This window comes from Amblyomma maculatum, unplaced genomic scaffold (assembly GCF_055883805.1).
Source record: "Amblyomma maculatum isolate TAMU_Amacu unplaced genomic scaffold, ASM5588380v1 scaffold_13, whole genome shotgun sequence".
Classification (NCBI taxonomy): domain Eukaryota; kingdom Metazoa; phylum Arthropoda; class Arachnida; order Ixodida; family Ixodidae; genus Amblyomma; species Amblyomma maculatum.
In genome coordinates this window covers 38,219,831-38,242,854 of record NW_028146738.1, presented here as the reverse complement: position 1 = coordinate 38,242,854, position 23,024 = coordinate 38,219,831, and the positions used below count along the sequence as shown (strand labels likewise).

Below are 23,024 nucleotides of genomic sequence, written 5' to 3'. Positions count from 1 at the left end.
TGCTCGGCATTTACTCTTCAGTCATGAACGTCCAATGGCATTGGTGACAAGCCAGCGAGTCTACGTCTTCTTCGATAGATATAACGCTCCGTGGTCGATACCCCGCACCTCCACCTCAACTGTTAAGTGCTTAGTACGCACAGGGGGCTTATTTACAGAGGAATCGATGGAAGCAGGACCGCGACTACAAACGCCCTTCTGACTGTCGTTCTTTTTTCTCTACCGATCACCCGACCGTTCATCTTCTTCTTCCGTCGATGTGCGATGGTGCGTCACAATATACATATATATATATATATATATATATATATAGACATGGATTGCTTGTTACTAATGGGCCAGAGTTAAATTCAAACAGGATGTCACACACCCTTCCCGATTATCTATTTTATTCCAACAGTTTCGGACGGTGGACCGTACTTCGTCAACGTAGAATTGAGAATGGAGAATAAGTCCGCACATTACGCCACTGTTAGGAGAGGGAGAAAGAATTCTCGCTCTCCGTCTTTGGAGAAGCAAACATTACTGGATAATAGAAAGGGCGAAAAGCTCCAGTTGATTATTGGCTGGTAATGCAGCAAAGACGGAGAGAGAAGGAAAAAAAAAGAAAAAAATGGGGGGGGGGAGAGAGAAAGGGGCAAAAAGAGAAAGTGGAGAGCCGACGAATGTTACATACGCGCCGTGCTTCCACGAAGACGACACTAAAAGCAAGACAAGTCTCCCTCGAAGGAAGCCAGAAATTGAGCAAAGGTTCAGAATAACATAAAAATAATAAAAAAAGTGAAAAACTGACAACGCGAGCATGCACACCAGGACGGCCTGCTCCCCAGCGGTGCAGGTGTTCAAGAAACCGTTGGGATAAGAGTTATGTGTTCTAGACGGAGTTATTCCACCCCGCGACGCGCCAGCGATGGGAGCCAGGGCGGCGCGCCGCCGCGGCGACGAAAGAGCCGTCGGCCAGACGCGCTTTCCCGAAACCCGAAACCCAATGCCGCAGCCGGGCATTCGCGTCAAGTGGTTCCCGCGAGCGTGTCCTAAGTGAAGACGTTTGTTGCGGGATAGAAAACCGACCAGAGGGGGGAGGCCAAGGAGCTAAATAACGAACAGTATAGTTTGCGTGAGAAGGAGGAAATTCTTAGGAGCGGGCAAATGGGGGGAGATAAAGGCCTTGTCTATTAGTTATGTAGGCTTTTCAGAAAAGCAAAGTTGCCCAATGTTTAATTAATTCCATGGGTTAGAGTCTGAAATTTGTGTATGAAATACAATTCTCTTTGTTTTCTTTGTCGATTTGTTTGGAAGCCTGATTGAAGGAGAATGCCCCGAATGTTTTCGAAAGTGTGGTTTGGAAGGCATAGGTGCTTAGAAAAAGGGAGATTTGGCAGTGTGTGGACGTGGGCCTTGTGGTTATTGAAACGAAACCTGAATGGTGTTTTGGTCTGGCCGACGTATTCCATGCCACACACACCACAGCTTAGCATGTATACCACATTGGCACTGTCGCAGTTCAAGGATTCTTTGATCTTAAAGGAGAAATCAGAGAAGTTGCCCTTTACAATATTTGTCGCCTGCACATGATTGCAAACTTTACAGCGTGGTTTTCCGCACGGTTTACATCCGGGGTTAGGGTTAATATTGGCGGTCGTTTTAGATTTAACTATCATGTCCTTTAGGTTTCTAGAGCGCCGATACACTGCCCTCGGTGGCTGTTTGAAAATGGAAGACAAGTGACTGCTTTGCTGCATTATATTGAAATGTTTCGAGAGGATATTATTAACCCGTGGCATGTTTGAGGAATGTGTAAGAACGAGGTTTGTTGGCCTGTCGTTCTGCTGTGATTTTTCAAAATTGATTATTTCATTTCTGTCTAAGCCTCGAGCTTTCCCAAGGGCATCATCAACAATGAAGGGGGGGGGGGGGGGGGGGGGTATTCCTTTTGCGGAAGATTTGTTTTTAGTTGCTCCGCATGGCGGTCAAAGTCCTCTAGCTCAGAGCAAATCCGTCGGAATCTATGGGCCTGTGAGTAGGGTATGCTGGTTTTACAGTGGTGTGGGTGGCTGCTTTTGAAATGTAGGTACTGCTGGCGGTCGGTAGGTTTCCGGTATAGGGTAGTCTTAAGAACGTCGCCTTTTCTCTGTATTGTAACGTCCAAGAAGTTAATTAAGGATTTAGAAAAGCTGTGAGTAAACGATATGGATGGGTGAAATGAATTGTAATTTTGTATAAATATTAACAGGCTGGCTTCGTCGTGGGGCCAAATGAGGAAAATATCGTCAAGAAAACGTTTATAGAGGAGGGGTTTCAGAGTCTGAGTGTCCAGGAATTGCTTCTCGAGGGCCGCTATGAATATATTGGCATAGGCCGGTGCCACCTTAGTTCCCATCGCCGTACCGTTAACCTGAAGGTAGTGTCTTCCCTCAAATTCGAAGTTATTGTGATTAAGCACCAGGCTAAGAATAGTGGAGAGGGTTTCCTCATCCAGGTTCACCGAGGGGTCCGTCTTAAGGTATGCATCCACTGCCGCGCGTATGCCGTCTGAATGGGGGATATTCCTGTACAGGGATGTTACGTCCATTGTGACTAAAAAGCTTTCCGTCGGAATTTCAAGGTTGGACACGGCCCTCAGGAAATAATTTGTGTCCTTAATGTAGGCAGGGATAGTTGATATAATGTCCTTAAATAGGCAGTCAAGGACTGCGGAAATATTTTCGATGAGTGTACTGTTACTTGACACAATTGGGCGGCCGGGACGGTTGGGTTTGTGAATTTTTGGGAAGAGGTACAATCGCCCGGGAACCGGTTTGATGGGCTTCATTGCTTTAAACATATCCTGGGATATCTTTTGCTTTTGAAAAAGAGACTCTAATAGAGGGTTTACAAAAGTAAGTCTGGCAACCATGAGCGGCAGGCTGATCTGGCGCTGGCAGCCATATTTTGTTCGCTCCATCCGTTCGCTTTGGTTCGCTTCGTGTTCGTCCGTCAGCGCCCGCCGTTCTGTCCGCGCTTTTCATGTTGTAACCTAGTGTGCTGAGCTTGGACCTCTCTTCTGTCCCTGGCGGTGTCTGTTAGCTAAGCCAAGAAATGTATTTTGACAGCCGAGGCGTAGCGGTTACAAACTGCTCTACGAGTCATGCATGGGCCCCTCGTCGATTCGCGCTGCGTCATCCGTATCCAGGTGCAGTATCTAGAGTTTTGTAATGTGCAGATTTTTTTTTGTCTCTGTGCCTTTGCTATTTACTTTAATGACTATGAGAGACGATCGCGAGTTTGCTTGGTTTGCGCATCACCGTCGCTCATCCCACTGCTACCAGTGGGATACTTTTTGGTGAAATGAGCGGGGGTGCAATTTATTTTGAGATGAAAGAATCGTGCGTAATTTGACGTAAGTCGGAATGGCGCTTAGCACTTTCCTGCCTGCGTCGTGGACGCAGTTATTGGCACGGGTCTCGGAAATAATCGCGGGGCTGCGTAAAAAAAAAAAAAAAAAAATGTGTCATGGTAATTTCTGCTTCCAGTGAGCGAAGATTGATTGGTGTGCAATAGGCGATGATGAGATAATAAAATGTTTGTAATTAATTGACCAATTGATGAAATAAAATAACAAAAAAGAACAAAATTGGAAATTAAGAGTTTAAAGGTGACAAAATGGTCAGAAGAAAAAACGAGTACTTGGTGATGCTAATGAAGAAAATTTAGAATGTGTAATTGAATAATTGAAATAACTGAATGTGTTTAAAGGTGTCAAATTGTTGATAATGGTAAGGTGATTGTTACTGACCCTGAGTATTGGTGTATAAAAATATAACATTAAATAAAATAAAGAAACAAATATTCGAAATATAAAATAAATAAACGCTAAAAATTCAAAATGGGAAGAAAGAAAACGTGTGTGTGTGAGAGAGAGAGACGCTATCGCATCATACCTTTAACGGCGGAGCTTAAGTGTCTCTCTAATGTTTTATAACAGTATTATATAATATAAATCTAACTTTATGAACACATCCAGTTGCACCAAGCACTGACACATCGCAGTAATATGAGTTGACTTTTCAAATTTCTTTTCGTTTCAGCCGAGTTCCTCTTCCTCCGAGTTCCTCGAAGCTTCCCATGACAGCACTTTCATATGAGTTTAAGGCTTCAAATGTCTGCTATCTGACAGAGGGAATAAATAAGAAATCGGCATATTTAAAAAATCAGCTGAATTTCAGGTGGATGTCAATTAGCGAACCATCGGGCGACTCGATAAAACGCACAAAAGTGAAAATCAAACTTCGTTATTTTATCGGCCGCACTAGCAGGTATGAAGGCACAGAATGCAAGCCTGAGCTGCGCGCTCTGGGCGCGGACCGGACTTCGCATGCATTATCACGTGATAACATCTTTCGAAACGGGCTGGACATTAGCATATTACAACACACTAGTGGGATGTCATCTTCGCCTGCTTTACTAGACGCCGCGGGTTTAGCAGCCGTTTTTGCAGCATAAAACCCGCACCTCGGGCGCACTAGACAGCCGTATTGCTCTCTGCACCAAGCACTACAATTTCGTACGACTGTGAAATTAGTTTCAGTAATCATGCCCTTGTCTTAAATCAAATACACAATGGTAAATGCAACATACGTACAAAAGGTTTCAAAGAACGTATTTGAACTATAGCGTTCGGCATACTTGTATTGCTCCTTCTCCCGTGTCCTCCACCGAAGCATCAGCTTATCCTTCGAGTTAACAAGGCTCCATAGCACGCAAAACAACCTTGCTGTTTTAGGTGATAGCATGTTCTGTGAGCTAGCTCCCAGTCAGAGGGACGTGCAGTAATGCTTTACATGATGCAAGGGACACTTGCAAAACCGTGCGCATCTACGACGGTGCGCTTGCTGCAGAAGGGCACGCAGCAACATGCTGGCGTCATTCCGAATAGAGCTTGGTGGTAGCAGCGACTGCTGTGATGTTAAAAAATGAAACAATCGCTTGTGATCATTCCAATGCACCTTGCGGTGCAAGCACGGGTTCCACAAAGGCGCACGTTGACAACGCACTCGATGGGAGGCGCGGGCGGGTCTTCCTCCATGGCGGGCGGACTGAGCAAAATATGGCCGCCGCGCACAGTTTCTGTCTCTTTCACTAGATGGCGCTAACTTTTGCAAAGCCTCTATTGATTGTTGATTTTGGTTTCAAAATCAATTGTGGGATCGCTATCCAATTTAGTGTAGAAACGTTTATCTTCCAATTGTCGGAAACCTTCTGTTAAATATTCTGCCTTGTCCATAACAACAATAGCGCCGCTTTTGTCCGCAGGTTTGATGATTATGTCCGACGGAAAGCTTTTTAGTCACAATGGACGTAACATCCCTGTACACGAATATCCCCCATTCAGACGGCATACGCGCGGCAGTGGATGCATACCTTAAGACGGACCCCTCGGTGAACCTGGATGAGGAAACCCTCTCCACTATTCTTAGCCTGGTGCTTAATCACAATAACTTCGAATTTGAGGGAAGACACTACCTTCAGGTTAACGGTACGGCGATGGGAACTAAGGTGGCACCGGCCTATGCCAATATATTCATGGCGGCCCTCGAGAAGCAATTCCTGGACACTCAGTCTCTGAAACCCCTCCTCTATAAACGTTTTCTTGACGATATTTTCCTCATTTGGCCCCACGACGAAGCCAGCCTGTTAATATTTATACAAAATTACAATTCATTTCACCCATCCATATCGTTCACTCACAGCTTTTCTAAATCCTTAATTAACTTCTTGGACGTTACAATACAGAGAAAAGGCGACGTTCTTAAGACTACCCTATACCGGAAACCTACCGACCGCCAGCAGTACCTACATTTCAAAAGCAGCCACCCACACCACTGTAAAACCAGCATACCCTACTCACAGGCCCATAGATTCCGACGGATTTGCTCTGAGCTAGAGGACTTTGACCGCCATGCGGAGCAACTAAAAACAAACCTTCCGCAAAAGGAATACCCCCCCTTCATTGTTGATGATGCTATTGGGAAAGCTCGAGGCTTAGACAGAAATGAAATAATCAATTTTGAAAAATCACAGCAGAACGACAGGCCAACAAACCTCGTTCTTACACATTCCTCGAACATGCCACGGGTTAATAATATCCTCTCGAAACATTTCAATATAATACAGCAAAGCAGTCACTTGTCTTCCATTTTCAAACAGCCACCGAGGGCAGTGTATCGGCGCTCTAGAAACCTAAAGGACATGTTAGTTAAATCTAAAACGACCGCCAATACTAACCCTAACCCCGGATGTAAATCATGCGGAAAACCACGCTGTAAAGTTTGCAATCATGTGCAGGCGACAAATATTGTAAAGGGCAACTTCTCTGATTTCACCTTTAAGATCAAAGAATCCTCGAACTGCGACAGTGCTAATGTGGTATACATGCTAAGCTGCGGTGTGTGTGGCATGGAATGCGTCGGCAATCCAAAACACCCTTCAGGTTTCGTTTCAACAACCACAAGGCCCACGTCCACACACTGCCAAATCTCCCTTTTTCTAAGCACCTATGCCTTCCAAACCACACTTTCGAAAACATTCGGGTCATTCTCCTTCAATCAGGCTTCCAAACAAATCGACAAAGAGAACAAAGAGAATCGTATTTCATACACAAATTTCAGACTCTAACCCATGGAATTAATGAAACATTGGGCAACTTTGCTTTTCTGAAAAGCCTACATAACTAATAGACAAGGCCTTTATCTCCCCCCATTTGCCCGCTCCTAAGAATTTCCTCCTTCTCACGCAAACTATACTGTTCGTTATTTATCTCCTTGGCCTCCCCCCTCTGGTCGGTTTTCTATCCCGCAACAAACGTCTTCACTTAGGACACGCTCGCGGGAACCACTTGACGCGAATGCCCGGCTGCGGCATTGGGTTTCGGGTTTCGGGAGAGCGCGTCTGGCCGACCGCTCTTTCGTCGCCGCGGCTGCGCGCCGCCCTGGCTCCGATCGCTGGCGCGTCGTGGGGTGAACAACTCCTGTAATGCCATTAAGGCTATGCGCAAAAACGACAACACAAAAAACAGAGGCAACGACAGGACGAGCGCAAACTAACAACTAGTTTATTCAGAAGTTTAACCTCTGAATATAAAACATATAAGCGCATGCGCAGCGGAAAAAACCACAATATGCCTGATAAACGCGAACCACCGTCATACCCTACAAAACAGAATTCAACAAGGCAGACTCGCTTTTGTATAGGCAATAGACGTATCACTGACACAGTTGTGCGCTTTGTTTATCAAAAACGACTCAGATATTTCGCGCGCCAAGAGCATTATTTCACCAATTAGTTACCCAGAATATAAACGTGTAGAACAGTACGCTGCACGGTACACAGAATGCACTTCATATCGTTAATCTCTGTCTATTGGGCTGTTAAGTGCGGAAAACAACTGCGCCTCCGACGGGCCCGTTGGTCTAGGGGTATGATTCTCGCTTTGGGTGTGAGAGGTCCCGGGTTCAAATCCCGGACGGGCCCTCTTTTATGCCGCTTTCTTTTTTTCGTAAAGGTTTATATCTTCCATACGCTATGCCTAACGTTACGGGTTTGGCTACCCTCGAACCAGCTGCCGCACTAGATGGCCTCAGAACCTCTGGCTTAGATTGAGGGGCTTTATGGCTTAGTACATTTTCTACGTTTAATAGTATGTCTCAAAAACGATTTTTTTTCCTCCTACGCATTAGTAAACAGCATTATGTCACCAATTAGTTACCTAAAATATAAACGCGTAGAACTGCACGCTGCGCGGTGCACAGTATTCACTTAAGATCGTTAATCTCTCTCTATTGGGCGATTAAGTGCGGAAAACAACAGCGCCTCCGTCCGGCCCTTTGGTCTAGGGGTATGATTCTCGCTTTGGGTGCGAGAGGTTCCGGTTTCAAATCCCAGACGGGCCCTCTTTCATGCCGCTTTCTTTTCCGTAAAGGTTTATATCTTCCATACGCTATGCCTAACGTTGCGAGTTTGGCTACCCTCGAACCAGCTGCCGCACTAGATGGGCTCAGTATCTCTGGCTTAGGACATTTTCTACGTTTAATAATATGTCTCAAAAACGATTTTTTTTCCTCCTACACATTAGTCAACAGCGTTATGTCACCAATTAGTTACCTAAAATATAAACGCGTAGAACTGCACGCTGCGCGGTGCACAGTATTCACTGAAGGTCGTTAATCTCTCTCTATTGGACGGTTAAGTGCGGAAACCAACAGCGCCTCCGTCCGGCCCTTTGGTCTAGGGGTATGATTCTCGCTGTGGGTGCGAGAGGTGCCGGGTTCAAATCCCGGACGGGCCCTCTTTTATGCCGCTTTCTTTTTTCCGTAAAGGTTTATATCTTCCATACGCTACGCCTAACGTTGCGAGTTTGGCTACCCTCGAACCAGCTGCCGCACTAGATGGGCTCAGTATTTCTGTCTTAGGACATTTTCTACGTTTAATAGTATGTCTCAAAAACGATTTTTTCCCTCCTACACATTATTCAACAGCATTATGTCACCAATTAGTTACCTAAAATATAAACGCGTAGAACTGCACGCTGCGCGATGCACAGTACTCACTTAAGATCGTTAATCTCTCTCTATTGGGCGGTTAAGTGCGGAAACCAACAGTGCCTCCGTCCGGCCCGTTGGTCTAGGGGTTTTTTCCACTTCCGGCCACCGAGCGTGACGGACGTGTTATGACGAGCTCCGTTGGAGCGGCTACAGCGGCCATGTCGAGCCGCGGTGACAGGATTTTTGCATCGGGTGAAGAATACGAGGTCGCAATGCCTACAGGACGATTCGTTCTAAGCACTGTTTTCTTGCACGGAGACATCAGGGTTCGCCCATACCGGGTGGAAGATTTCCGGGATGCGCTCGCTCCCCTATCGCTCCTGCCGGAAGTTATCGCCCTCGTTGCGTACCGCATGAGCCACGTTTGGGCCGTAACCTTTAAGGACGACGTGGGCGTAAAGAAGATTGTGCAAATGGGTGAGCTGAAAGTGAAATCTGCTCGATGCCTCGTGATTGACCCGGCGAACCGAGACATCCGAATGAAGCTACATTGGCTGCTGCCCAGCGTACCGGACGAGGACGTGCGGCTCGCTTTCGCGCCGTTCGGCAAAGTGACCGACATATCTAAGGAGCGGTGGTGCGCACAGGGTGTGGCGGATAAGAGTTCGACCACGAGGCTGGTGATGTCGAAGTTGAATGCCGGCGTGAAGCTGGACGACCTGCCCCACCAGGTGAACGTCGCTGGAGAGCTAGCCCTTGTGGTCGTTGCGGGCAGGGCTCCCCTCTGTCTGCGGTGTCGAGGCACGGGCCACATTCGGCGCGACTGCCGCATTCCATGGTGCGGTTCCTGCCGTCGCTTCGGACATGACGAGACCCAGTGTTCTCGGACGTACGCCAGCGTCGCCGGGCCCGTGAGCAGCGTAGACGCTGCCGAACTGCTCATGGATGAAGCCGACGCGGAGGAGGCATCGAGAGCGGCTAATGTATCGTCGCTGCAAGAGACCACGGTGTGCGCCCCACAGACGGATCAACTGGAGTGTCAACCTGTCGCTGGCGCAACGCCCGAGAAGTCTTCCCCAGAGTCTGCATCGGCCGTCGCCGTCGTGCCGAATGGTGCGGCTGTGACATTATCTGACTCTGTGGTTAGCGACACCCAGCCCATGGACGTTCTCGGTACAGCGGTCAGCCAAACGGTCGGAAAACGGCCGCACGAGCAACTCGCTCCGAATGTGCCGCAACTTGGTGCCAGTGGCGGAGACGAGCCGCCGACTAAAACATCAGGTATGAGGCGTTCGACCTTGAAGCCGCGTCCGAACATTCCTGTAGAATCACGGCAGGCGAGTAAACCGCCTCCGTCGTTTTGTGTAGTTCATGCCATACAGAGGTGGCATGGGGTTCCAGGGTTTGTCGTTTAGGTAGACACCATGAGATAGGGTCCTTTCCTTTCTTCGACATGGCAATCAACCTCCCTGAAGCGCTACGTGTAGCTACAATAAACGTACGGGGCCTCTGAGCAAGAAGGCGACAGTGCCAGCTTAACCGCCTTTTCATTGAGAACGATCTGCACGTAGTAGCTGTTCAAGAAACCAAAATTGATAGCCAAGAAGCGACAGATCGAATGGTGTCCGCTTTCCGACTGCATTTCGACGTTTGTGTGTGTCATTCAGTTAGTTCCTCTGGCGGCTGTGCCCTTTTCATACGTAACAATGTTGGTATAAATGTGCAGTCGCTGTTTTCGTGTCAAAGTGGCCGGCTCCTGATTGTTGATTTTTCACATTACGATGTAAACTTCAGAGTTATGTGTGTGTATGCACCTAATATAGCTTCTGAGAGAATAATGTTTTTTGAACGTTTCCAGACGTACCTAGATTGTGAAAAGGTCATAGTTATGTTGGGGGATTTCAACTGTGTTTGTCGCGCTGAAGACCGTGTAAAATGCTTGACAGTGAAGGATAAGAGTGCGGAGATCCTGAATTCAGTTATTCACGGTCACAACTTGGAATATGTTGGAAGTGTGTTTGCAAATGCTACTCAACTGCAATTCACTCATTTTCAAGGCAGTAGCCACGCACGACTGGATCGGTTGTATGTATCGCTTGAATTAGTGCCGCTGTGTACATCGTATGAGGTTAGACCAGTGTGCTTTAGTGATCACTGTCTAGTGATTGCAAACTTCGGCAGAAATCAAAGCAAAAACAGCTTTAATTGGTACCTATGGAAACTCAACACGAAATTGTTGGAGGACGAGGGTTATGTTAAGGACGTTGAGGAGGAGCTAAAAAAGTTGCTCTCAGAGCAGCCGATAAGAGTTGCCGTGGGCTGGGAAGAATTTAAACAGGCAGTAAAACTGAAGGCAATTGAAAAAATTAGTAAACTGCGATATGAACAGAAACAAAACGAAAAACACCTGTGTGAGCAACTAGAATTCCTTACTGGTATAGAATGCGCTCAACCAGGTACATTTTTCAAAGAACTAAGGAGCATCAAGATACAGTTGGAAAGATTAGATACAGATAAGTACAGAGCGGCGGTTATTCGCGCACGGTCTGAGAAGCTGTGGGCCGCTGAAGCACCTACAAAGCGTGCTTTATCGGACGAAAAGCGATACGCGAGCCGTAAGGAAATACGGAAAATACGAAGTGGGAATGATGTTTTGTCGGACGGCAGTGTTATCAAACATGTAATTGCCGGTCCTTTCAAAGACCTACTGGTCACCCGCGAAAAATGGTAGGGGATTTTGAAGCAGAATTTTTGCCTCTAATGCCCAATCTTGATGATGAAGAAAAGGAGCGACTAGAGAGAGAGAGAAAACTTTTAATGAGCATGTAATCAGTAAAAATTCGCAGGAGCTGGGTGGTCGGTGCCCCTAGTCCAGGGCTCCGCTGGCAGCAGCTGACTTGCGGACTAGCTGGATAATCCAGGCTTGCTGGTCCAGGTTGTCGCTGGTCAGGGCCGCCTCCCACTGCTCGTGTGTCGGGCATGGCACTATTAACGTTGGGTCAGGTTTGTCCTGGCATTCCCAAGAGATGTGAAAGAGTGTGGGGCTTGCACCGCACCAAGGACAGTAACTCGTGTATTTTGTTGGGCTTATCTTATTTAAAATTTGAAGATTAGGAAATGTGTTTGTTTGTATTTTTCTCCAGTCTATAGCGTCCGAGGAAGGAAGGTGTTTGTGTGGTGGTGAGAAAATTCTTCTTTCTAACCCTAGGTGTTCCAGCCTGTCGCCGCAGGGTCCTAGGAGAGGGGTGAGGTAGGGATGGGGATCCACCCGGTTTGTCCAATTTGCGTCGAAGAAATAGAGGACGCAATAGACGCTCTGCCAGCTGGTAAAGCACCGGGCCCTGACGGATTAGGGGCGTCCTTTTATAAAATGTTTAAGCCAATGATAGCTCACCTCCTCCTGAAGGTTATCAATGAAGCTTATGAGCAAAACCGTGTTCCACTGTCCTTCAGAACTTCTCATATCACACTGATTCCGAAAACTGAGGAGCCGGAAAAGCGTTTGCTGGTGGGGTCTTATCGCCCGATAAGCCTCACCAACGTTGATTATAAAATATTTATGAAAGTGTTCGCAATACGACTGCAATGTGTGATAACAAAGCTGGTTGGCACGCATCAGACTTGTGGCATAAAGGACGGAGCATCGCCACGAACATTCACGTAGCGCGAAGCGTACTAGAATGTTGTGACGCACTTGGTGACCGTGTGGCAATGATCCAACTGGATCTCGCAAAAGCATTTGACCGGGTGTCGCATGATGTGCTGTTTGCCATATTGGATCACTCCAATGTTGGGGATTTAATAACAGACGGCGTCAGAATGGCGTATGCCAACTGCACAACGCGAATTATAGTGAACGGAGAACTGACCGAAAGCCTGCAAGTGCGGTCGTCAGTTAGGCAGGGCTGTCCCATGTCGCCCCTGTTGTTTGCACTCTACCTTGAGCCTCTTTGCTTGGCTATCCGAAATAATGAGAGCGTAACGGGCTTCAGGCTACAGTCAGCGCATGTTAAAATATTGGCCTATGCCGATGATATTGCGGTCTTCTGTTCAGATAAAGATAGCATCTGTGAAGCCACAAATGTAGTCCACAAATATTGTCAGTCTACGGGGGCGTTGATAAACTGGGAAAAGAGGTATGGCTTCTGGCACGGCAGTTGGGAAGACACGCCAGAGTACTACTCTCGACTGCAGAGGTCAACGATTCCTACAATGTATCTAGCTGTACCTCTCCAAGCATACCGGGACCCTGATTCGTATTGGAGAGATGAAACTTTAAATGCAAAAGAAAAGGCTGATGCGTGGCAAGGAAGACAATTATCTGTATTTTCGCGGGCTACCGTGTGCAATTTATTTCTCACTGCAAAAATATGGTATGTCATGAATGTGCTCAGTGCCTCTCGGATCAGCATTCAAAAATTGCACCGTGTTTTCGCCGTTTTTATTTGGGCATCGACGTGGGAAAGAACCAGTCGGACAAACTTGTTCGTGTCTGCAAAAAAAGGTGGGCTAGGCCTTGCACATTTGTTTTTGAAGCAAGTCGTCTCACGATTTATGTTTCTGCGAAATCAAAATGACATATTCCTGCGCACAGTTGTGCAACTCCGACTGTGCAGACTCCTTTTAGGATATGTGGTATGCTCTTGTCATGCTATGGGTGGGGCTGTGAGAGGGTACCTACGCGAAGTGGTACTTGCATACGGGATGCTGCATGCGCGATTTTCGATGCAATACTTGAGTGATGCCACGCGGAAAAAATTGTACTCAGATTTATTGGATGCAATGATTCCGGTTCCACTTTACCGTTTGCCATTGTGTGGAGGCCCAGGAGGAGATGTTTTGCACAGAGCGAAGAGAATGCCGGTGTTACCCTCGGTCAAATCCTTTTTCGTTAAACTTCATACTAACACGTTATCAGTAAAAACATGGCTTCATGAAAGAGGTCTTTTTGTACCCTGGACAACTAACTGTTACCCATGTAAGAAAGCTGAAACCATAGAACACGTATTCCTGGATTGTTGGGATCCCATCTTTTTCTGGGATGTGCTTCAAAGGACTTTGAAAAAAGAATTACCCCTAGATATGTACGGCATTAGATTCCTTCCGGTTTTACACGCTGACAATAGTCCACTGGATACGATCATGCTCCTCGGCCTCCACAGCTTGTGGAAAACGCGAATGCAGTTCAACAATGCAGATGTTCATGTGCGCCCTGTGCGGGAACATTTTATAGAAAGTGTTGTACGTTTGGGGGAAGTGTATCGAACACTCCCCGAACCACCAGAATGGATAGACCAGCTTAACAGCTCGGTAGAGATGAATAAATTTTAACGCGTCGTGTCCGCTAAAGGTTTGCTGACACGTTTTATCCCTTTTGTATGTTGTGTATTGTGTGTCGAAGCCGGCAATAAAGAAAAAAAAAGCCCGTTGGTCTAGGGGTATGATTCTCGCTTTGGGTGCGAGAGGTCCCGGGTTCAAATCCCGGACGGGCCCTCTTTTGTGCCGCTTTCTTTTTTCCGTAAAGGTTTATATCTTCCATACGCTATGCCTAACGTTGCGGGTTTGGCTACCCTCGAACCAGCTGCCGCACTAGATGGCCTCAGTATCTCTGGATTAGGACATTTTCTCCGTTTAATAGTATGTCCCAAAAACGATTTTTTTTCCTCCTACACATTGGTTAACAGCATTATGACACCAATTATTTACCTAAAATATAAACGCGTAGAACTGCACGCTGCGCGGTGCACAGTATTCACTTAAGATCGTTAATCTCTCTCTATTGGGCGGTTAAGTGCAGAAACCAACAGCGCCTCCGTCCGGCCCGTTGGTCTAGGGGTATGATTCTCGCTTTGGGTGCGAGAGGTCCCGGGTTCAAATCCCGGACGGGCCCTCTTTTATGCCGCTTTCTTTTTTCCGTAAAGGTTTATATCTTCCATACGCTATGCCTAACTTGCGGGTTTGGCTACCCTCGAACCAGCTGCCGCACTAGATGGCCTCAGTATCTCTGGCTTAGGACATTTTCTACGTGTAATAGTATGTCTCAAAAACGACTTTTTTCCTCCTACACATTAGTCAACAGCATTATGTCACCAATTAGTTACCAAAAATAGAAACGCGTAGAACTGCACGCTGCGCGGTGCACAGTATTCACTTAAGATCGTTAATCTCTCTCTATTGGGCGGTTAAGTGCGGAAACCAAGGGCGCCTCCGTCCGGCCCGTTGGTCTAGGGGTATGATTCTCGCTTTGGGTGCGAGAGGTCCCGGGTTCAAATCCCGGACGGGCCCTCTTTTATGCCGCTTTCTTTTTTCCGTAAAGGATTATATCTTCCATACGCTATGCCTAATGTTGCGGGTTTGGCTACCCTCGAACCAGCTGCCGCACTAGATGGCCTCAGTATCTCTGGCTTAGGACATTTTCTCCGTTTAATAGTATGTCCCAAAAACGATTTTGTTTCCTCCTACACATTAGGCAACAGCATTATGACACAAATTATTTACCTAAAATATAAACGCGTAGAACTGCACGCTGCGCGGTGCACAGTATTCACTTAAGATCGTTAATCTCTCTCTATTGGGCGGTTAAGTGCAGAAACCAACAGCGCCTCCGTCCGGCCCGTTGGTCTAGGGGTATGATTCTCGCTTTGGGTGCGAGAGGTCCCGGGTTCAAATCCCGGACGGGCCCTCTTTTATGCCGCTTTCTTTTTTCCGTAAAGGTTTATATCTTCCATACGCTATGCCTAACTTGCGGGTTTGGCTACCCTCGAACCAGCTGCCGCACTAGATGGCCTCAGTATCTCTGGCTTAGGACATTTTCTACGTGTAATAGTATGTCTCAAAAACGACTTTTTTCCTCCTACACATTAGTCAACAGCATTATGTCACCAATTAGTTACCAAAAATAGAAACGCGTAGAACTGCACGCTGCGCGGTGCACAGTATTCACTTAAGATCGTTAATCTCTCTCTATTGGGCGGTTAAGTGCGGAAACCAAGAGCGCCTCCGTCCGGCCCGTTGGTCTAGGGGTATGATTCTCGCTTTGGGTGCGAGAGGTCCCGGGTTCAAATCCCGGACGGGCCCTCTTTTATGCCGCTTTCTTTTTTCCGTAAAGGTTTATATCTTCCATACGCTATGCCTAACGTTGCGGGTTTGGCTACCCTCGAACCAGCTGCCGTACTAGATGGCCTCAGTATCTCTGGCTTAGGACATTTTCTCCGTTTAATAGTATGTCCCAAAAACGATTTTTTTTCCTCCTACACATTAGGCAACAGCATTATGACACCAATTATTTACCTAAAATATAAACGCGTAGAACTGCACGCTGCGCGGTGCACAGTATTCACTTAAGATCGTTAATCTCTCTCTATTGGGCGGTTAAGTGCAGAAACCAACAGCGCCTCCGTCCGGCCCGTTGGTCTAGGGGTATGATTCTCGCTTTGGGTGCGAGAGGTCCCGGGTTCAAATCCCGGACGGGCCCTCTTTTATGCCGCTTTCTTTTTTCCGTAAAGGTTTATATCTTCCATACGCTATGCCTAACTTGCGGGTTTGGCTACCCTCGAACCAGCTGCCGCACTAGATGGCCTCAGTATCTCTGGCTTAGGACATTTTCTACGTGTAATAGTATGTCTCAAAAACGACTTTTTTCCTCCTACACATTAGTCAACAGCATTATGTCACCAATTAGTTACCAAAAATAGAAACGCGTAGAACTGCACGCTGCGCGGTGCACAGTATTCACTTAAGATCGTTAATCTCTCTCTATTGGGCGGTTAAGTGCGGAAACCAAGGGCGCCTCAGTCCGGCCCGTTGGTCTAGGGGTATGATTCTCGCTTTGGGTGCGAGAGGTCCCGGGTTCAAATCCCGGACGGGCCCTCTTTTATGCCGCTTTCTTTTTTCCGTAAAGGTTTATATCTTCCATACGCTATGCCTAATGTTGCGGGTTTGGCTACCCTCGAACCAGCTGCCGCACTAGATGGCCTCAGTATCTCTGGCTTAGGACATTTTCTCCGTTTAATAGTATGTCCCAAAAACGATTTTGTTTCCTCCTACACATTAGGCAACAGCATTATGACACAAATTATTTACCTAAAATATAAACGCGTAGAACTGCACGCTGCGCGGTTCACAGTATTCACTTAAGATCGTTAATCTCTCTCTATTGGGCGGTTAAGTGCAGAAACCAACAGCGCCTCCGTCCGGCCCATTGGTCTAGGGGTATGATTCTCGCTTTGGGTGCGAGAGGTCCCGGGTTCAAATCCCGGACGGGCCCTCTTTTATGCCGCTTTCTTTTTTCCGTAAAGGTTTATATCTTCCATACGCTATGCCTAACGTTGCGGGTTTGGCTACCCTCGAACCAGCTGCCGCACTAGATGGCCTCAGTATCTCTGGCTTAGGACATTTCCTACGTTTAATAGTATGTCTCAAAAACGATTTTTTTTCCTCCTACACATTAGTCAACAGCATTATGTCACCAATTAGTTACCAAAAATAGAAACGCGTAGAACTGCACGCTGCGCGGTGCACAGTATTCACTTAAGATCGTTAATCTCTCTCTATTGGGCGGTTAAGTGCGGAAACCAACAGCGCCTCCGTCCGGCCCGTTGGTTTAGGGGTATGATTCTCGCTTTGGGTGCGAGAGGTCCCGGGTTCAAATCCTGGACGGGCCCTCTTTTATGCCGCTTTCTTTTTTCCGTAAAGGTTTATATCTTCCATACGCTATGCCTAACTTGCGGGTTTGGCTACCCTCGAACCAGCTGCCGCACTAGATGGCCTCAGTATCTCTGGCCTAGGACATTTTCTACGTTTAATAGTATGTCTCAAAAACAATTTTTTTTCCTCCTACACATTAGACAACAGCATTATGTCACCAATTAGTTACCTAAAATATAAACGCGTAGAACTGCACGCTGCGCGGTGCACAGCATTCACTTAAGATCGTTAATCTCTTTCTATTGGGCGGTTAAGTGGGGAAAACAACAGTGCCTCCGTCCGGCCCGTTGGTCGTAGAGGGGTCGACTCAAACAGCTTCAAGGCAGAATTCCTGAATTTGATGCCCAGAATTGATGACAACTCAAAAGAGAGGTTAGAGCGCCCGATTACAGCCGATGAAATAGAGTTGGCAATTGACGACTTAACACGAGGGAAATTCCCGGGGCCATATGGATTAAGCGCCTATTTTTACAAAGCTTTTAAGCAGGAACTAGCGCCTATATTGGTTCGAGTCTTAGATTATGCTTAGGAACGAAAGCGTCTACCGCCTTCATTCCTGTCCACTCATACAGTTCTGATCCCCAAAACAGATGATCGAGCCGCATTAAGGCAAGTAACTGCCTATCGTCCTATTAGCTTAACCAATGTTGATTATAAGATATGCATGAAAGTACTCGCTAAAAGACTTCAAACGGTTATGAAGGATATAGTTGGACCACATCTGACGTGCGGTATCAGAGACCGATCAATATTCACAAACATCCACACAGCGAGATGCGTGCTGGATTGCTGCGATGCTCTACACATGCGCGTCGCAATGCTCCAGCTCGATTTGGAGAAAGCGTTCGACCGAGTGCCACATGAAATTCTGTTTACCATTTTGCATCATGTAAACGTCGGAACAGTCATCACAGAGGGTGTCAAAATGGCGTACAGTGGTTGCACGACGCGGCTAATAATCAACAAGTCGGTGGGAGCGCGCATCGAGGTGCAACAATCTGTGCGCCAAGGTAGCCCCCTCTCGCCTGTACTCTTTGATATGTACATAGAACCCCTTTGCCTCAGTATCATCAGGACTTGCTATATCAAAGGCTTCAAACTACAGCAAGCCGAGGTCAAACTCCTTGCATATGCCGACAACGTTGCGGTTTTCTGCGTTGACTATGAGAGCATTTTGAAAACTGTGGATATTGTGAAGCGTTTCTGTGCTGCCAGCGGAAGTGCTGTCAATTGGGCTAAGTGCCTTGGATTTTGGCATGGTACTTGGCCAGAGACCCCTGGTACTTTCGCCAACATGCAATGGCTTAGTACACCCGCGAAGTACCTAGGCGCTCCGTTAGAGTTTTACCGCGACAGTGAGCCCTACTGGAGGAATCAAGTTGGGGAAATGCGTGATAGGATGGAGAGGGTGAAAGGTTGGGACTTGTCCATGTTCGCACGCAGCACTGTGTGTAATGTTTTTTTTTGTTAGTAAATTGTGGTATGTGTTAAGTGTTCTGCACTGCTCGCGCGCTAATGTGCAAAAGTTTCACCGCATATTCGCGGTCTTTGTGTGGGGGTCGGTATGGGAGAGGACAAGCCGTACAAACCTCTTCCGTAGTGTTGGTAATGGAGGCCTTGGCTTGTCGCATTTATACCTGCAGCAGGTAGTTAATCGTTTCTGTTTCCTTCGAGACGTGAAGGACCCTTTTTTACGCACTGTGTTACAGATCAGATTAAGCAAACTCCTACCCGATTTTGTTGTTTCTACCGAATACGTAACCGCACGTGTTGTTGGTTTTCTCAAGGAGGTCGTAGCGGCCTGTAATTTCTTAAGTGCGCGATTCTCACGCGATATTTAGCTGTAGTAAAGCGCAAAAAGTTGCACAAGGACCTTGCAGACGTAGTTTTTCCTGTACCACTGTATCGCACCATGTACAGTGCCAATCCCGGTAGCGACGTTTTAAAGCGCGTAAAGAGAATGCATGTGGCTCCAGGCGCAAAGTCTTTTTTCTTTAGGCTCCACACCGGAACCTTAGAGGTAACAACCTGGATGGAGGAAAAGGGACTGTACGTTCCCTGGGGTGTGCATTGTTTTTTTTATGCTGAAAGCCCGAAACCGTCGAGCACGTCTTCTTGGAGTGTTTGGGTGGCGTGTTCTTGTGTGACATACTGCAAAGAACAATGAAAAAAGACCTGCCACTAGACCCCCGAGGAATTCGTTTCCTAGCAGTGGAAAATGATGAAGGCGTCCCTTTCGACGCAGTAATGCTGATGGGATTGCAGTGTATATGGAAAGCCTGCATGGCAGTGCGACACGCCGACATTGATGCAAGGCCAGTACTTCTGCGAATCCGTTGCGGCGTTCGTGGCAACCCACAAGAATGTGTACCCGGTGCCCGAATGGGTATCGAGAATTGAGCCCCTTATGCACATGAAGAGTTTTTGGCCCCTTTACATCAGTCAAGGTTTGGCTGGAAGTTTTGGCTACCCTCGAACCAGATGCCGCACTAGATGGCCTCAGTATCTCTGGCTTAGGACATTTTCTACGTTTAATAGTATGTCTCAAAACGATTTTTTTTCCTCCTACACATTAGTCAACAGCATTATGTCACCAATTAGTTACCTAAAATATAAACGCGTAGCACTGCACGCTGCGCGGTGCACAGTATTCACTTAAGATCGTTAATCTCTTCCTATTGGGCGGTTAAGTGTGGAAAACAACAGCGCCTCCGTCCGGCCCGTTGGTCTAGGGGTGCGCTTGCAGTTTTGATAGCTAAAAGCTTTACTCAAAACAGGCAATAAAGAAAAAAAAAAAAGCCCGTTGGTCTAGGGGTATGATTCTCGCTTTGGGTGCGAGAGGTCCCGGGTTCAAATCCCGGACGGGCCCTCTTTTATGCCGCTTTCTTTTTTCCGTAAAGGTTTATATCTTCCATACGCTATGCCTAATCTTGCGGGTTTGGCTACCCTCGAACCAACTGCCGCACTAGATGGCCTCAGTATATCTGGCTTCGGGCATTTTCTACGTTTAATAGTATGTCTCAAAAACGATTTTTTTTCCTCCTACACATTAGTGAACAGCATTATTTCACCAATTAGTTACCTAAAATGTAAACGCGTAGAACTGCACGCTGCGCGGTGCACAGAATTCACTTCAGATCGTTAATCTTTCTCTATTGGGCGGTTAAGTGCTGAAAACAATAGCGCCTCCGTCCGGCCCGTTGGTCTAGGGCCATTCTACTTCCGGCCACCGGCGTGTTCGGACGCAGGATCATGGGTTCCACCGGAGCAGCGTATAGCGGCCCAGGCTGGCCGCGGTAACAGGTCCGATGTAAGTGAAGATAGTGATTATCTGATTGTTTTGCCGCAGCTGCCCACAGGACGTGTTTCTTTAAACACGGTTTTTTTGCATGGTGACGTTCGAGCTAGGCCCTACCGCGTAGAAGACTTTCGGGATGCGCTCGCCGAGACTGACGCGCTCGCCGAGGTTGTAGCCTTGGGGGCGTATCAGGCTAATCACGTGTGGGCTGTCACCTTTAAGACTGCTGAAGCCACGAAGCGTATTGTGGCTTTGAAAGAGCTGAAAGTGAAGGGCCGACGGTGTGTTATTATCGACCCTCAAGACCAGCAAGTCCGACTCAGACTACACTGGATGATACACGGTGTCGCAGATGAGGACATTCGCACGGCGTTTGCCGCATTCGGGAACGTGACGGAGGTCTCTCGAGAACGGTGCCGCGTCCAAGGCGTCAGCGAGAAAGGCTCGACAATGAGGTCAGTACTTCTCAAGTTGAAGGCCGGGATGAAGGCGGACGACCTGCCCCATCAAATAAGGGTAGCAGGTGATCTGGCCCTCGTCGTCGTTCCCGGAAGGCCTATGCAGTGCCTACGTTGCCATGGTTGCGGCCATGTACGACGCGAGTGCAAAGTACCGCGTTGTTCTCGCTGCCGACGCTTTGGACACACGGAAGTCGACTGTGTCCGCACCTACGCTGCGGCAACAGTGACCGCTCTCAGAGAGGAGACGCCTGAAGATGTAATGGATATTGTCGAGGCCGAGGAAGCAGCAAAGGGAAGCGAAGACGTGGGAACGTCTGCGGCATCCGTCAACGTGGAAGCACCGACCATCACCGGCAAAGAGGCGGTTGATGGCACAGGAAAACAACAAGAGTCGGCAACCGGGGTGCCAGCGGCGTCTGCGAACGAAAACGCACCCTTTCAAGACGCAGGTTCTTTGGAGCCTGCGACGAAGGTGACCATTGTTACGGGAAACGGCGTTCGGTCAACTAGCGCCGGCGGCGCACCTAAACGCCCGCATACCAAGGCAGGAGACGGGAGCGAACAGCAGACCCTTAAGAACGACGAAGAGCCTCCTATGAAAGCGACCCTGAACTGGCGACCTTCTTTCAAGCCACGGCCCAACATCGCGGCGGACAGGAGGGCCTAGGAAAAGCCACCCTCGCAGCAAGTCGAGCCCGTAAAAGATGATGGAGGTGGGCATTCTGAAAACGTCTAGCGCCATGCTAGACGTGAAAGGTAAGCGTCATGCTCCCGGCCTCCTTCTAATGCATGATTATGGCGATGGATCAGTGTCTGAACGTTGCATCGCTCAACGTCCGAGGGTTGGCTGGTAGAAGGAAGCAAAGCCAAGTACTTCGCCTTTTAACAGAGGAAGACATAGACGTGCTAGCAGTTCAGGAAACTAAAGTGGAGAGGAAGAGACAGGAGCATGGCGCAGCGTTTCACGTCGCGGTACGAAGTGGCTGTTAGTCACGCAGTGGGCACGTCAGCTGGGTGCCTTCTTCTTGTCAAATGGTTGCCAGGACTTATAGCGCAGGCCGTGATTTCGTCTAGGTGCGGAAGGTTGATTATTTGTGACATGGTCTTGCATAACAGTGAATGGCGCATTCTCTGCGTTTATGCACCAAATGCAGCTGAAGACAGGCTCATTTTCTTTAAAAACATCGAACGATATTTAGATTCAACAAGGCAGCTGATAATTATGGGTGACTTCAACTGTGTTTTAAGCGCCCGAGACAAAATCTCTAACCGCCCCTTTAAAGATGCAAGCCCCGATTGTTTGGTGCAGATGATTGCAGAGTTTTCATTAGAGGATGTTGCTGAGTGCTTGGAGGGAGCACGCAGCGTGCAATACACCCATTTTCAGAGTTCTGGTCATGCTCGACTTGACCGAATTTATTTATCGTTGGATGTGATACCGAAGTGTAAAAATTATTCTGTTATCCCAATGTCCTTCTCCGATCATTGTCTGGTAAAATGCACTATAGGAGCTAGAAGCCCAAGCAAAAGTTTTGTGTGGGACCTTTGGAAGCTGAATTCCAAACTTTTAGAAGACGATAACTTCATCGAAATTATTGTACAGAAGCTAAATGAAATAAACGACCTAACAGCAGCATTGGGGAGCAATGGGAACTGTGCAAGCAAGAAATTAAAATGAAAGCGATAGAAAGAGCCAGCTGTACTCGCCATAACGAAAAGCGAGAAGAAGCAGGCCTAAGGTCAACATTAAAGAAGTTAATAGCACAGGAGTGTAAGGAGCCGGGGGTTTACAAAGAGGACATCAGAAAGATAAAAAAGAAAATAGAATTATTAGACGAGGAGAGCTCGTTCGCGCCAGGGCCGAAAGACTGGTCGCCGGCGAGACGCCCACTAAGCGGGCTCTGGGTCTTGAAAAAGCACAGGCTCATCGAAATGACATAACCGAAGTAAAATGGAACTGAAGCCTCGTGACAGATAAGAACGACATTGCACGTGCGTTCTTCGACTATTGTCAGGAGCTGTTTGCTTTTCGGGACATGA

At 47.6% G+C, this 23,024-nt stretch overlaps 1 protein-coding gene and 11 non-coding genes across 12 annotated transcripts; all 12 read left to right on the top strand.

The window, feature by feature from the left end:
* The first annotated feature begins 7,437 nt into the window (after positions 1–7,437).
* On the top strand, positions 7,438–7,509 carry TRNAP-UGG (transfer RNA proline (anticodon UGG)). Its single transcript has one exon. It is a non-coding gene; the product is annotated as a tRNA-Pro (tRNA).
* Positions 7,510–8,700: 1,191 nt separating this feature from the next.
* On the top strand, positions 8,701–9,934 carry LOC146172600 (uncharacterized). Its single transcript, XM_084585813.1, has one exon. It carries the CDS (start codon positions 8,705–8,707, stop codon positions 9,932–9,934), a length of 1,230 nt encoding a protein of 409 aa, XP_084441939.1. The 5' UTR covers positions 8,701–8,704.
* Positions 9,935–13,940: 4,006 nt separating this feature from the next.
* Positions 13,941–14,012, top strand: TRNAP-UGG (transfer RNA proline (anticodon UGG)). Its single transcript has one exon. It is a non-coding gene; the product is annotated as a tRNA-Pro (tRNA).
* A 325-nt stretch (positions 14,013–14,337) lies between these two features.
* TRNAP-UGG (transfer RNA proline (anticodon UGG)) lies at positions 14,338–14,409 on the top strand. Its single transcript has one exon. It is a non-coding gene; the product is annotated as a tRNA-Pro (tRNA).
* Positions 14,410–14,732: 323 nt separating this feature from the next.
* Positions 14,733–14,804, top strand: TRNAP-UGG (transfer RNA proline (anticodon UGG)). The gene has a single exon. It is a non-coding gene; the product is annotated as a tRNA-Pro (tRNA).
* Positions 14,805–15,129: 325 nt separating this feature from the next.
* On the top strand, positions 15,130–15,201 carry TRNAP-UGG (transfer RNA proline (anticodon UGG)). The gene has a single exon. It is a non-coding gene; the product is annotated as a tRNA-Pro (tRNA).
* A 323-nt stretch (positions 15,202–15,524) lies between these two features.
* On the top strand, positions 15,525–15,596 carry TRNAP-UGG (transfer RNA proline (anticodon UGG)). Its single transcript has one exon. It is a non-coding gene; the product is annotated as a tRNA-Pro (tRNA).
* A 325-nt stretch (positions 15,597–15,921) lies between these two features.
* TRNAP-UGG (transfer RNA proline (anticodon UGG)) lies at positions 15,922–15,993 on the top strand. The gene has a single exon. It is a non-coding gene; the product is annotated as a tRNA-Pro (tRNA).
* A 323-nt stretch (positions 15,994–16,316) lies between these two features.
* TRNAP-UGG (transfer RNA proline (anticodon UGG)) lies at positions 16,317–16,388 on the top strand. Its single transcript has one exon. It is a non-coding gene; the product is annotated as a tRNA-Pro (tRNA).
* A 325-nt stretch (positions 16,389–16,713) lies between these two features.
* Positions 16,714–16,785, top strand: TRNAP-UGG (transfer RNA proline (anticodon UGG)). Its single transcript has one exon. It is a non-coding gene; the product is annotated as a tRNA-Pro (tRNA).
* A 325-nt stretch (positions 16,786–17,110) lies between these two features.
* TRNAP-UGG (transfer RNA proline (anticodon UGG)) lies at positions 17,111–17,182 on the top strand. The gene has a single exon. It is a non-coding gene; the product is annotated as a tRNA-Pro (tRNA).
* A 2,840-nt stretch (positions 17,183–20,022) lies between these two features.
* On the top strand, positions 20,023–20,094 carry TRNAP-UGG (transfer RNA proline (anticodon UGG)). The gene has a single exon. It is a non-coding gene; the product is annotated as a tRNA-Pro (tRNA).
* Positions 20,095–23,024: the final 2,930 nt, after the last annotated feature.

Excerpts from the sequence above, each read along its gene's own strand:
- LOC146172600 (XM_084585813.1), top strand. The coding sequence starts at position 8,705 with ATGACGAGCTCCGTTGGAGCGGCTACAGCGGCCATGTCGAGCCGCGGT.